We start from the raw sequence: 15,193 nt of genomic DNA, 5'->3' as shown, positions 1-15,193 counted from the left end.
AGAGAGAGAAGTGTTTGATTTTGCGGCTGAAATTTATTTACATTATATTATCCATTTAAATTGCATGTTAGTAATATATTTTAATGATCGAATAACTGAGAGATAGTAAAATGTAAAGCAAACCAAACACTATATAAATTCATGCGTGTTTGAGTTGGACATTATTTTATGTTCTAAACAACATTTGAATTATTTTTTGACAAATAATACTGTTATTTTTTATTTTAATAGTTTTTTTGATAAAAGTTATTTAATAAAATAATGGAGGTGAATAAAGAAATGAGGGTGATGTAGATAGTGGTTATTGATAAAGAGAGGATAAACTAATGAGATTTGAGTGACGGAAGGACAGTGTTGTGCGATAGCGCAATCTCCCTTCTCGTGGTTGAATTCCGAAAACCGCTTCATGCGATGGTACCCTGTTCGGTCACAGCCCCATCTTCTTCGCTTGTCGCCGCAATCATTCCACGCCACACCTTCTTCTCTCGTCCTTACTCTCTCCCTCTTCGCTTCTCACGTGCTTCTCCAGTCAATTCTCTCTCCAATGACTCCTCCTCCCAATCCAACAACCAACTCTTCAGCCCTAGCGACCCTTCGCAACCCCGGACCCTGTTTCCCGGCGGCTACAAGCGCCCCGAGCTCAAGGTCCCCACTCTCGTCCTTCAATTGGACTCCGACGAAGTCCTTGCCGCCGACAACCACGCCTTCGCTTTAATCGACAAAGCCGTCTCCAAGTGGGTTGGAATTGTCCTTCTTTCAAGCAGTGAACCTAGCGGTGGCAAGCTCTACGAAGCTGCATGCTCCTTGAAATCGCTGCTTCTAGATCGCGCGTATTTGCTAGTCGCCGAGCGCGTCGATATTGCTGCTGCCGCTGCCGCTAGTGGAGTTTTGCTCTCTGACCAAGGTTGTTTTTAACTCTACTTAATCCGGAAATTAGTGTACATCGTCTGTTTGGAGGATCATCTCCAGTCAGGACTTGTATTTAGAAAAATAGAAAGAAAAATTGAGATTAGATTCTTCACAAGCTGAATAAATTAATTTTTAGAAGATTTTTACAGCATCGGTTTAGTTCAGGTTTTAAAACTACAGACCCAATTATATAGGCTTGAGTAGTGGATCTGGGCACATGGAACACAAATTGACTCCAACCAATTCAAATTCGTACCGTTTTATACTTTTTATTATGTTGTGCAATATTATGATTGTGTAACTGTATTTCTGATTTTTTAATTATTCATTAATTTTCTTTCATTTTATTATGGTGTCTTGTTTTTTTCCTTTTTCTTTCAATATTTTCTATTTTCTCTATGTGTTTTATTTTTCATTGATAAACAAAATAGCCTGACCTGACCTGAATAGCTCTGGTAAGTTTGGGTCAATATTTCCTAAACTCCACTCATGCCTATGCCTATCTCACGTTCCACATGTTACCTGGGTTTTTCAATTTGCGAAGATGGAATGAATAAAACTCGATAGATGCCACTAGAAATTGATCAGGACCATGGATCGTGGTGGTGTTGAACCCATAATAAATTCTCTTTCTGTCTCTTAGGTATTTTGGCTGGCAGCTTTGCTTGATTTAATTTGAAATATCTTTGAATATAATTTTGTGCAGGTCTTCCCACTGTTGTTGCCAGGAGTACGATGCTGGATTCAAAATCTGAATTGGTGGTTCTTCCATTGGTTGCTAGGATTGTCCACACTGTGGATGCTGCAATGAATGCGTCTAAATCAGAAGGTGCCGATTTTCTTATATATGGCGGTGGTGACCTGCAGCTTGTTGGTCGGGAAGTTGGTTCTGTGCGTGAGAGTGTGAAGATACCTATTTTTGTCTCATGTGGAAAAGATAATTTGTCTTATGCTGACATCTCAGGTTTGCTTGCCCTTGGTGCTAGCGGTTTTGTTACAAGTTTGGCAAATTTTGGTCAGTATGGTGATGAGTTCCTGCACAAAATTTTTGGTACTGTGTATGCAAGTACTGATGGCGGGAATGTGAGTGAGATTGAATTGAATGATAATGGTTTTCAGAGTGGGACGGAGATTGTGGCTGGGTTTGTTAAGCTGGAGGATAGGGAGAAACAGTTAATAGAAACAGAGAAATTGGTGTTGAATGAAGCTGTTGAAGTTATCAAGAAGGCTGCACCTCTGGTGATCTTTTAATTAAAAAATTTGGTATTTGAAGTAATTCTTTTTTCATTATTCAGTGTTTTGACCAGTATATTGTTTACTTTTTGTTGAATTGTGGTCGTTTTCAAATGACAGATGGAGGAGGTTTCACTTCTCAATGATGCGGTTTCTCAAATTGATGAGCCGTTCTTACTGGTTATAGTGGTAATTGTGTGCTGAATCTCAACAAATTCTGGTTCCTGGAATATACATTGGTATTAGCTCTAAATTTCAAAAAGAAATCTTCTCTTAATACATCTAGATAGAAACTACTTAACTAATAAGTGCTATTTGTTGTGAGAATTTTCTACTTTTAATTCACCTTAACGTCAGATAACCTTCTTACGTAAACATTTCCGAAACTGTTTATCCATGCTTTATGGGTAGTAGTTGTCTCTTCTAGCTTTACAAACTTCATAGACATTATTGTCTTCCGGGGAGTCTTTTTTCATATATTTTGTGGTCGTGTTCTCTGTTCTTATTATTCTATATTCTACTTGGAACAATGATATATGTTTGGTTGGTTCTTACAATTTATCCAGTTCCCCTTTGCAGTTTATTCTAATATTTCAATTATAACTCAAAAGAATTAGTTGAATGAAATGCCAAAATCAGCTGCTTTCTATATAAACTTTTTGTATAGGCTTCAAACTTGACATCTCACCTTTTGTCTTTCTTTTCTTAAAATCTTGATATTACCAGGGGGAATTCAACTCTGGTAAATCCACCGTGATTAATGCACTTCTTGGAGAAAGATATCTCAAAGAGGGAGTTGTTCCAACAACTAATGAGATCACATTTTTACGATATAATGACTTAGATATCGAACAACAAAGGTGTGAAAGACACCCAGATGGTCAATATATTTGTTACCTTCCTGCTCCAATTCTTAAAGAAGTAAGTCAATTTATTATGGTTGTTCCTGTCCTTTGTGTGTTTCAAGACTTAGATATTTTATACTATCCCCTCTAACTACTATTGTCTGCTTGCAATTAGAAATTTGGAATGCGCTCAGCTGTTGTTTTGTTTGATAACAGATGACCATTGTTGATACACCTGGAACTAATGTGATTCTTCAGAGACAGCAGCGTCTTACTGAGGAATTTGTACCCCGTGCAGATTTACTTCTTTTTGTCATTTCTGCTGATCGCCCTTTAACTGGAAGTGAGGTATGGTCAGTCATTGTGGATGGGGCATACTTTCTTACTTTTGTGTTTATTATCATTGGTCAGGCAGGATCATCATGTGTGGTCTTTTGTCTTGTTTTCAGATTGCTTTTCTTCGATATTCTCAGCAGTGGAAGAAGAAAGCGGTCTTTGTCTTGAATAAAGCTGACATATATCAGAATAATCAAGAGGTATGTGTTGTGTTTTTATTCTTTTTAGTTATTGGCATACTGATATTATATCAACGAGTTCTTTTGTGGTGAAGTTGTTTGTAAAATTCAATGCAGCTTGAGGAAGCAATGTCGTTCATTAAGGACAACATACAGAGATTGCTGAACACTGAAAATGTCATATTGTATCCTGTATCTGCTCGGTCAGCTCTTGAATCAAAACTTATAGCTACCTCCAATGTTGGAAAGCTAAATGAAGAACTGTCAACCTCTGATTCTCATTATGGTGCCAACAGCTTCTTTGAACTTGAAAACTTCTTGTATAGCTTTCTAGATGGGTCAACAATCCCAGGAATGGACAGAATGAGGCTCAAACTTGAAACACCTGTTTCAATTGCAGATAGACTAATATCTGCATGTGAAACTCTTGTGACACAAGACTATCGATATGCCAAGCAGGATTTGGCTGCAGTGAAAGACATTGTTAATAGTGTAAATGATTTTGCTTTGAATATGGAAACTGAGAGCCTCTTTTGGAGGAGACAAGCTGTGTCTTTGGTATGCTATAAGATGTTTATAAATTTTTTAAATTCAGGCCAATTTGATTATCTCTTGATGCGTATGTTCTTGAATATGCCTCGGTACTCATTATCAGATTGAAACTACAAAATCACGCATCGTAGAGCTTGCTGAAACTAATCTGCAATTGGCAAATTTTGATATTATTGCTTCATACGCTTTCAAAGGAGAAAAAAATGCAATGCCCACTACCTCAAAGATTCAGAATGACATAATTGGCCCTGCTGTCTCTGCTGTCCAGGTTAGTTTCTGGATGTAATCTGTTTAGGATTATAGTTTTGGTTTTGCATTGTTTACCATGTTGTTTGACATCAAACCTAGTTAATCCTAATAATTTTCTGGTGATTTTTACTCTTGCTTATTAGAATAGTTTGGTTCAATTCAACTATTCTTCTATTTTTTATTGGTATAACCCCAATAGGACCAAGACATAAAATGACATAGATGCTGTGAGTAGAAGTTAGGTTGGTCTGTTATGCTAAAATAGTTTTTTTTATTCATAGAAAATACTTCAAGAATATGAAGATTGGTTATATTCCAAATATACCCTACAAGGGAGACTCTACAAGGAATCCTTTGAAAAGCGGTGGCCCTCCTTGAGGCATGAAAGTAATCAGACGAATTTTGAGACAAACCAGTTGCAAAAGAAAGTGGACCAAGCTGGTAGTCAGGTGATTGCCAATTTCAGCAGCAGTGCAGTTTCAAAGGCATTTGAGCAAGAAGTACGGGAAATGGTAAGCTTGGACTTCTTTGTAAAATAATTTATAACTGGTTTTTTCTGTAATGCCTTTCAGTGCAATTTGGTTTCCTTGTTTGAGATAAATTAAATTTTGGTCCTCTTGTTTCATTTGCTTTAGTTTTGCTCATATGATTTGAAACAAATGCACTTATTCATCAGACTGCCTTAAATTGAAGGCGATGATTAATGTGGGCCTTGGCTATTCAGAAAGAGTTATCGTCAATGTAGAGTGAAATACAATTTTGTTGGAAGAGCTAAATCAACTTATGACAATGAGTTTGAAGGATGTCTTGGCTATTTAGAAAGAATTATCGTCAATGTAGTGCTACTGTGCTAGTCAGTTGTTGTGAAAGCCTCAAAACTACTTGACTGATCACAGGCATGTTCAAAAGTTGAGAAATAAGTATCACAACTACATTATTTTGTCATGTTGCTGATGTCTTTCTGATAGGATCTAAGGTAAGAGGATAGAAGGAAGAGGAAACGAGAAAGCAGTTAAGAAAGGCAGGATGGGAGATCTTATATAAATAAAGTTCTATTCATTGTTAGAGAGGAGTTTTTGAGTATTATTTTGTAAATTTGGACTTTGGCCAGAAGAGGGGGATTATGCCTCCGCTAGGGCTAAGAGGGGGATTAGGCCTCCATTAGCGCTATCAATGTACTTTGTTCTCAATATCAATACAGAAACTCATTCTTTCATTATTGAAGAAGAAGAATGGAGGGACGATTGATGGCGATTGAGTCGACGGTGGAGGAATCAAAGGTGGAGGTGCGAGCGATGACTCTCGCGTTTCAACGAACTTCAGAACGTCGCACCAGGAACCAGCCTAGGAGCTCTGAAGGAAGTGGTGATTCTGTCAATGCAGGACGCGAACAACAACCATTGGAAAACTTAGAGGAGGAATTGGAAGAAGATAGAGGAGAAGTTCGACGCAGTTGGAGGAAGCGTGTTGAACTACCTACATTTGACGATGCGGATCCCACTGGCTGGATCGCACAGGCAGAGGAATTCTTCGAGTTTCAAGGGGTATCGGAGGAGGAAAAGGTGCGCCTAACTGATATCAGGATGGAGGGGAGCGCTGGCTACTGGTTCAGAGCCTGGAAGGAGAAAGCCAAGAATCGTTCATGGGATGGTTTGAAGGAAGCCCTGGTGATAAGGTTTGGAACCTTTGTTGAGCGTTTGGCGGCATTGAAACAGATAGGGACAGTGGACGAGTATGTACAATAGTTCAAGATATTCGCGGGTCGAACGAGGAGGGTGCGGACGAGCAGCTCTTAGGATATTTTCTTGCGGGATTTCAAGAGGACATCCGGAATCAAGTCCGATCCGCATAACCCGCATGAATTAATGGTGGCGATGTGGATCGCAAGGGATGTTGAGGAGTTCCAGGGAGGCGCAAATGTGGGGAATGGGAGCGGGACTGAAGACCAGTCGTCTTGGGGACAAACGAGCGGAGAGGTCACACTGTCCGAGGCCAATCGTTATAACCTAGGCCAATTGAGGGTTGTCGAGTGGTCAGAGGCAATACGCTATAGCCCAGGCCGATCGGGAGTTGCCGAGCGGTCCGAAGCAAATCACCCAGGCCGATCGGGAGCCGCCGAGAATGTGGGGTTAGTACTGAACACCCGGAAACTGCCTTACTCAGAATTCCAAAAACAGAGAGAGGAGGGAAGGTGTTTCAGGGGACAGTTCGGTCCAAGCAACTATTGTCCAGAAAGGAGTCTACGAATGGTTAGGTTGACGGAGGATGAAGAGGAGGAGATTGAAGGAGCTGAGACAGAATTAGACTTGAAGTAGACAGAGTTGTCCACAACTGTAGATCTTGCAGCAACTCTGCCAAGGGTTGTTAACGCGAGCCAAACGGTTGAAGGCAAGGGGGAGGAGCCGAATGGTATAAAGATAGGGGGAAGAGAGCCAAACGGTGTAAAGATAGGGGGAAGAGAGCCGAACGGTGTAAAGATAGGGGGAAGAGAGCTGAACAATATAAAGATAGTGGGAAGAGAGCTGAACGGTATAAAGATAGTGGGAAGAGAGCCGAACAGTAGAAGAAGTTATTTTTCAGGTTAGATTAAGAAGCTCCTTGCCTTCAAGGAAATAATGTATACACGAAAATGGTCCCATAAGTTTTGTCTCTCATTTCGACCACCACCCAAGTCTTCAGACAGGAAGTTGTAGGTAGTAGCCAGAGGGTTCCCTTCCTATGATAAGACCATTGTTCCAACCTTGAGGACAAGGTTGTTTTGCAGCAGGGTGTAATGATAGGATCTAAGGTAAGAGGATAGAAGGAAGAGGAAATGAGAGAGCAATTAAGAAAGACGGGAAAATGAGAGAGCAGTTAGGAAAGGCGGGATGGGAGATCTTATATAAATAAAGTTCTATTCATTGTTAGAGAGGAGTTTTTGAGTATTGTTTTGTAAATCTGGACTTTGGCTAAAAGAGGGGGATTATGCCTCCGCTAGGGCTAAGAGGGGGATTAGGCCTCCATTAGCGCTATAAGTATACTTTGTTCTCAATATCAATACAGAAACTCATTCTTTCATTGTTCTTCTGATTACCGTGAGCGTTGATAGTTATAATAAGTTAGTGATAATTTAGTGATAATTTTTGTGATATATAGTTTCTATGATACGGCATGTAGTTATAATAAGTTAGTGATAATTTTTGTGATCTCTGCAAATATCTCTTTTAGTATGTGTTGATCCTGCAATCCATGTACTAATGTGAATCATTTATGAACCTTCCCGAGTTGTAACTACTGTATTTTCTCTTTGAGATTTGAGTTCTAGCATCATGTTATCATTATTATGGTTATCGTTGATGTTATTAAGCCAATTTGATCTAAAAGTGTTTTCCTTTTAACTTAGATCATAGGAACTTTTGGTCAACTGGGTGTGGCCGGTTTATCTGCTTCGCTACTGACATCTGTTCTGCAAACAACCTTGGAAGATCTTCTTGCTCTTGGTATTTGTTCAGCTGGCGGGTAATATATTCAGTTAGAGTTCCTTTCTGATTGCACTGATTTTATTTCAAAAACGTGCATGCATAGTGATTGATGAGACAGTGATCTTAGACCCTAATCAGAATATCCATTACTGCAACATGCATATGAACATCCATGAATACCCTAATCAGACTTTTAACCTGCTTCAAAATCATCGATCATAAAACAGTATCTTTTGTGCTAAGGCATAACAATTCACAAACTGGTTAGTTTACTACATTCTTTTGTAATATATATATATATATATATATATATATATATATATATATATATATATATATATATCAATAACAATGAGCTGGTGTTGGAAGTACACTTAAATATTCTTTCGCTGTGTCACAGATTTCTGTTTACTTGACAATGCAGTGATTTTCTTTTTAAAATCTTCATAAGGTGGTTAAAGATAATTCTAGTTGGTTGCTTGATGGTTTTGCTCACTAGCTGCTAATAAATGTCTGGATTGACATTGCCTTCTATTGCAGGTATCTAGCTATATCAACTTTCCCTGGTCGGAGGCAGAGGGTGATAGATAAGGTGAAAAGAAAGGCAGATAACTTGGCATATGAACTTGAAGAAGCCATGAAAAAGGATTTAACTGAAGCCATAGAAAGTTTGAATACCTTTGTGAAAGTCCTTAGCGAACCTTACCACGATGAAGCGCAGAATAGACTTAACAACTTAGTACAGATTCAAGAAGAATTATCAAATGTTGAGAAAAAACTTAGAACACTACAAATTGACATTCAAAATCTTCGTGTGTCTTGACTTTGAACTCTCCTGTTCAGTTAGCGCCCCTTCTAACAGTTCTACCTTACCATGGATCTTAGCCTCCCAATTTTGGAGTAATTATTTTTTTAAAATTGTCAATGATAAGTTCTCAACTTGGAGGACGCTTCTCCCATTTGTTGTTATTTTTTCTAAGCATATCCGTAGATTTTTCCATCCATTTTGATTTTAAATCTTTTGTCCAAATTTTCAAAATGACTAAGAAGAAGTTGACGTGGCCATTGTCAAACTTTTATAAATAATGACAACATCAAATATTATGTCATGATATTATGGAAGTATTAAATTAACAAGTGCTCGATGTGTGGAACATTTTAAATTTAATTTATAAAGAAGTGACAAATTTGTTCTAGTTTGTGTATGTATAAAAACATACCATAACTAAGAACTATTGCTAAGCTATGTGTGATCTTTTTCTCATTCAGCAAGTCATATTTGTTTACACGTTTAAAATAAATTTTAAAAAATAGTTTTAAGGCTAAATTGGTACTCATTTAATTTTTAAGTGTTTAATGCCTTTTTAGAAAAATAAAAATAGAGTATTTTTTTTACCTTAACAATATATTTATAAGATTATTATATTTACATGGCAATAAATGCGTCACTTGAAATAAAAGAAAGAATAACATCGAAAATAGAATTACCATTTACGGAAAAATGTATCGTTAAAAATGACATGTTTTTAAAAATTAAAAACAAAAAATATATATTAATTGATATTATAAATAAAAAGGTAATTTATGGATTACAAAACGACATGTCTTAAAAAGGAAAAAACTATTTAAATCGTAAATTAAATATTTGGTTATGTATACCTTTGTTTTTTGTACACTTATACTTTCACGTAATACCCTTCGAAAGCTGTTTTTACCACGAAAATTTGCCCATTTCATGAAAACTCCCAATGGAGAAGTTTTTTTTATACACCCAATTTTTTATATATACACCACTTGAGCTTATTTCTTAAATAGGATTTTTTTTTTCTGATAAACGAATCTGCAAAAATTCTCTTCAATCTCCTTCATGCCATTCATCCCCAACAATAATAATGGAGAAAATAGTGATGATTGGAAAGGCCCTTAGTCGCAGGGAGTGGCACGTGGAAGAGACACGCACGTCGACGCAGTTAAAGCTTCTGGTGCTGATGGAAGAAGGAGATAAATAGCGGTACTGTGATTTAATTGAATGCTGAAATTAGGATTTTAAATATAATTCAATTGAAGGGTAAAATGGGAATATAGAATTTTACGGAGGTGCAAGGAGAAAAATAGGAGGGTGCAGAAAAAATACCCCAACATAAAAATCATTAAGTCAAGTGGTATGAATTTTGGTATAAACTATTGAGGGGTGTTACTCCCTCCACCCCCACACGTCTCTTCCTCCACCTCCCCAATTTTCTAAAATGCCAATTATATCCTTCTAAAATGACAATTATATCCTCAAAAGTTAAAATTTTTTATTTTTATTATTTTAATATTTTAATTTATTTAAAACTTCTGATTTACTTCCCTCTGCACCTCTTCCTCTCTTCCATTTTCGTTTACCTTTCTCTCTTCCGTTAAGCTTCTTCTCCACCTATAACAAATTCATATTTTAACAAATTCATATTTTAACAAAATTATTACGTTTAAAAACTAACCATATATAACATTTAAAATTATAAATTTAAATATAAATTACTGTAAATAAAATAAACAAATAAAATAAAAACGAAACGTAAAAGGAACACTGTCTCTGGACGGATGACATCCTTCAACGGATGTCAACATCCGTTGAAGGCAAAACGGATGTCGACATCCGTTTTTGCCTTAAACGGATGTTGACATCCGTTGAAGGATGTCATCCGTCCATAGGCAGTGTTCCTTTTACGTTTCGTTTTTATTTTACTACGTTTTGCGGCTCATGCAAGGATTATAGGCTTGGATATTAAAAGGATTATTGGAAGTATGGGAAGGATTTAGGGTTTAGGATTATTGGAAGGATTATGACTACGTACCTGGAGAGGAACCACGACAAGGACACTACACCATAAACGCACTGCACCACGTACTGCACCGAGAACAAGAAGAAGATTGTTTGATAATTCTTTTCACGATCACCAAGCTTTGTAGAAAAATATTTTACTCATACAAGGAACTACGTAGGTTATCAGTGAAATATGTTATAAATGAATAAAATTAAAAAACAACAATTTTAAAAATAAAATTTTACTGAGGGGCAAAATAGTAAAGGAAAGGTGGAGGAAGGGGCAAAATAGTAAAGGGGAGGTGGAGGAAGAGATGTGTGGGGGTGGAGGGAGCAACACCCACTATTGAGAGGGTGTTGTTCCCTCCACCACCACACCTTTCTTCCTTCACCTCTCTTTTACTATTTTGCTTCTCAGTAAAATTTTTTTTTTAAGGTTATTATTTTTTAATTTTACTCATTCATAACCTATTTCACTAATAACCTATTATAGTCTTGTACATGAGTAAAATACTTTTCTTTCATTTTAACATTATGTTTTTTCCTCTCTTTCTTTCGTCGTTGTGAGATACTATAAGTTGCAAAGGTTGGTGGTGGTGGAAAGAATTATCAATTAGTCTCCCTCTCATGGTGCAGTGCGTGGAGTGGTGCAGTGCGTGTCGTGCTTCTTTCAGGTGCATATTCGAATAAACCTTGAAATAAAACCCTAAAATAAAAAGCGTAACCTTTAAACGGAGGTGATATCCTTCAACGGATGTCAACATCCGTTTAAGGAAAAACGGATGTCGACATCCGTTTTACCTTAAACGGATGTTGACATCCGTTGAAGATGTCACCTCCGTTTAAAGGTTATGTTTTTTATTTTAGGATTTGTTTTATTAGGGGACATCCATTGAAGGATGTCACCTCCGTTGATGTATACTTCCTCATACTGGTTGATGTTCTTGACGCTCCTCGATGTTCCTCCACACCACGGCGGCAACGCTCCTTCACACCACGGCGACAATGGAAGCTTTCAATAAAAAAAAACTGGAAAGAAAAAGGAATAGAAGTGCGGGAGGTGGGGAAGTGAAACGGAAATGGGGAAAGGGGAAGAGAGTTCCGTGAATGGGTGCTGGGGAAGTAAAATTAGGATTTTAAATTATTTAAAATAAAAAAAAATAAAAATCTTTTTAATTTAAGGATATAATTGTATTTAAAATAATGTGGGAAGGTGGAGGAAGTATAGGATGGTGGTGGAAGAAGCAACACCCTATTGAGATTATAGTGAAATTGATTCCCCATATCCTACTTGAACTATAATTACTAAAAAAAAACTATTTGCAATGGAAAATTGCAACCTAATGCATGATATTAATTTCAGAATTTGGGGGTTAGACTTCATGTTTAGATACTACCAAAATTAAATGAAAACAAAAGATATATTTTATATAGAAGCACAAAGTAAGTTGACAAACAAAATTCATGTTCAAAATGTTGACCTAGCAGTATAACGAAATTATATAAAATACAGAACTACGATATTGACTAATATAACCAAAGATTCTTACTAGGATTCACATGCCATGTTTAAGAACGCCATTGATTCTAGTTAGAGAGAACACCAAAACATTTTATTCAGAGAGAACACCGAAAGAATAATCATTTGTACTTATTTTTTTTTATTCTATTTCCAAAATTTAGAATAGCTTATAAACTGGGAGTATGTTTTAAATCTATACTTTTTTTTAGCATTGATATTTGATTTTTTTTTAGATCATCCTGGATTCATGAATTAAAATCAATTCGACTTAGAAAGATTCTTCCTGTACTTTCATATTATAAATTTTATATTTGGAATGGGTGTAAATGTTATTTTAAAAATCAGTTTTATAGGTTGAATTAGATTTAAAATTAATTATAAAAAGCAACATATTTGATAAGATAATTTTTTAAAATAAATTAAAGTTCACATTGTAAACTGGATGAATAATTCATCGTAACATAATTAACTTTGTTTATTTAAAAGTGTGAACGCATAAAGATATAATTTTGTTAGTATTAATTCCAAACAAAAATTGTTAGTTAATATTTATGATTATGGTTTTTTATTTAGTATATGTGAGAAGAGAAGTGTGAGAATTTATGTTGTCATGTTATAAAAAAAGTCTAGTGTTTATTTAGAATCTCGATTTAAAGTTTTCTTTTTTTTCTTTCTTTTGTTGTTTGAGAGAAAAATTAAAAGAGAAAATTAGTTTCTCTTTTAAGAGAGAGGTTAATTTTTTATTTTAAGTTCTCCTTATATTTATTTTTCTTATTTTCAAAATAGAGGTTATCATTGTTCTCTCTTTAGGATAGAAAAAAGGGTATGTAATTTTTTTTTCTTTAATAAAATTACATTTTTTGTAATCTATTATTTGTTTTGTTCATTATGAATACACAACACTAATATTAGAGTCACTAGTTTATGTGATTATATTTTTTTATCATTGTCACTAGAATAGTGTTATGCTAATATAGTGTGGTTGTGTGAAAGTGCTTCTTTAAAAAAGTTTTGTTTAGAAAATATATGGTATTTAAGTGTGTACATTAGTGACTCACCTCTCTTTCCTGAAAATTACTTGGTGCACTCAGTTTGCCTTTGTTGTTCCAATAGACAATATTATTCAAAGCGAGGCTCGCAAATCTTCACATAACATAGTCTCTTACTCGAGCTCAAGGAGGTTAGTTTACCTTTTTACAAGCATTGTGATAATCAAGCAACATAGACTAAATTTTGTTACAGTAATTACCAAAAACAAACATATATCTAAGGATGACAACGGGATGAGATTAGGACGAGTTTCACTATCTCATACTCATCCCTAAAGAAAAATTCATCCACATCCTCGAACCCAAACTCCATTGGTATCAAATTTTTGTCTCGTCCCCATTTGTACTAGGTAATGAGTATATACTTGTACTTGTACTCCTATCCACTTTCTTACTATTTCAATTTTAATTAATTAATTTTTATAAAATAATAAAAATATATCAAAGGAAACATGCTATTATCAAATATTCAATATAAAAAAGATGATATTCTCGTCTTTTTAATATAAAATATTTAGAAAAAATTATAATTGTATACATTTCAAATTAGAGTACCAAATAAAATTCCATGAAAATCAAAATATTTATTAAAATGACAAAATTTAGTGAAACCTAGTTGATAAAATTAAAAAATAATTTTGAAAAAATATAAAAGGAAAACAAATATTCAAATTAAATTTTTTTAAATGTCTCACAACTTTGATTTTTTAAATTATAATGAAATATCTTTTTTTATACACTAATAAAAAATATAATACACCACTTTATCAAAATCCTACAAAGAACAAATATTAAACAAATAAAAATTGAAATTTAACATAAATATTTCATCTTTTGGACTTCAATATATCTTGGATTGTGTATTTATATAATTACAGTGATAAATTAATCTATTTTAGCAAGTGAACTATTGAGAGGTCTAAAGAAAATTTTCTATCACTATGAATATATATATATATAGACTGAGTTTTTAATAATTCAAATGGGGACGAGGATAAGGGTAGGGATGGGTATTATATAGCGGGTATGCGGATGGGACGAATATATACATACTCATCCTTATCACTATATCCAATTAAAAAAATCAAGTATTATCTATACATATACCAGTCAATGTAGGGATTCCCCGTCAAAATGGGTACGAGTTCAAGCAATACCAACGGGGTTGTGTTTATATGCCATCCCTACATTTTGTGTCAATGGATGATTACTTCAAGAGATTGTGGGTGTACCTCATTAAGAGGAAGTAAGGTGTGTTACCAATATTCAAGTAATCCCAACGAGTAATGCTCGAAACTAGAAAAAGAATTAAGTGTTTGGGTTATGCTGACAATGTGAAGGGATATCACTTATGGGGTCCCACTATCCATAAGGTTATTGTTAATGAGGATGTAATGATGCTCCAACTAGAAGGCTTTAAAGAACAAGAAAACTTGGTTTGCACGTTTAACTAGTCTCTGTATGGTTTAAAGAGGGAACCTCAGGTGTTCGTTCAAGATATTTGATTCCTTTGTCATTAGCCTTGGTTACAATACATTGGGTTTATACCATTGTACTTATTACAATAGGTTTGGTAAGGATGATTTTATCATCTTATTATTGTATGTCAATGACATGTTGGAGGTAGACCCCAAAAAAGCTTGAATCCAATTATTTAAGATATGGTTAGCTAAGGAGCTTGATAAAAAGGACTTGGGATCGACAAATAGGATTTTAGAGATGCAGATTTACCGATAATTAAAATATAGGAAGATTTGGCCTTCTTAGAAGAATTACTTATTGAAAATCTTGCGACACTTCAACATGCAAGATTACAAGCCAATTTCTACCACACTTCCTATCAATTGTTCCACATGTGTGAGCTCTAGCAATGAAACATGGAGGATGAACATGTCTTGAGTACCGTAAGCATTTGTGGTGGGTAACCTTTTGTATACTATGATTTGTACAAGACCAAACATTGCACAAGAAGTGAAACTGGTTAGTGTGTTCATGTCAAATCTAGTGAAGAGAATTGAAGTACGATTAAAGAATTCTGAGATGTATAAA

The 15,193-nt window shown here is 35.2% G+C and overlaps 1 protein-coding gene across 1 annotated transcript; it reads left to right on the top strand.

The window, feature by feature from the left end:
• The first annotated feature begins 322 nt into the window (after positions 1–322).
• On the top strand, positions 323–8,723 carry FZL (FZO-like protein). Its single transcript, XM_047296341.2, has 11 exons — positions 323–904; positions 1,616–2,148; positions 2,263–2,331; positions 2,869–3,063; positions 3,204–3,335; positions 3,437–3,523; positions 3,620–4,060; positions 4,158–4,322; positions 4,585–4,815; positions 7,686–7,801; positions 8,305–8,723. The coding sequence occupies exons 1-11, from the start codon at positions 412–414 to the stop codon at positions 8,585–8,587; spliced, it is 2,745 nt and encodes a 914-aa protein (XP_047152297.1). The 5' UTR covers positions 323–411; the 3' UTR covers positions 8,588–8,723.
• Positions 8,724–15,193: the final 6,470 nt, after the last annotated feature.

Source organism: Vigna umbellata, chromosome 8 (assembly GCF_029865625.1).
Source record: "Vigna umbellata cultivar VRB3 chromosome 8, Vumbellata_1.0, whole genome shotgun sequence".
NCBI lineage: Eukaryota > Viridiplantae > Streptophyta > Magnoliopsida > Fabales > Fabaceae > Vigna > Vigna umbellata.
The sequence above is the reverse complement of the archived record's forward strand: the minus strand, read 5'-3'. Positions and strand labels throughout refer to the sequence as shown.

Bases quoted from the DNA above. Each gene is read 5' to 3' on its own strand.
- FZL (XM_047296341.2), top strand. From the start codon at position 412: ATGGTACCCTGTTCGGTCACAGCCCCATCTTCTTCGCTTGTCGCCGCA. The intron at 905-1,615 runs GTTGTTTTTAAC...AATTTTGTGCAG, and splicing joins AGTTTTGCTCTCTGACCAAG to GTCTTCCCACTGTTGTTGCC. The intron at 3,064-3,203 runs GTAAGTCAATTT...GTTTGATAACAG, and splicing joins CTGCTCCAATTCTTAAAGAA to ATGACCATTGTTGATACACC.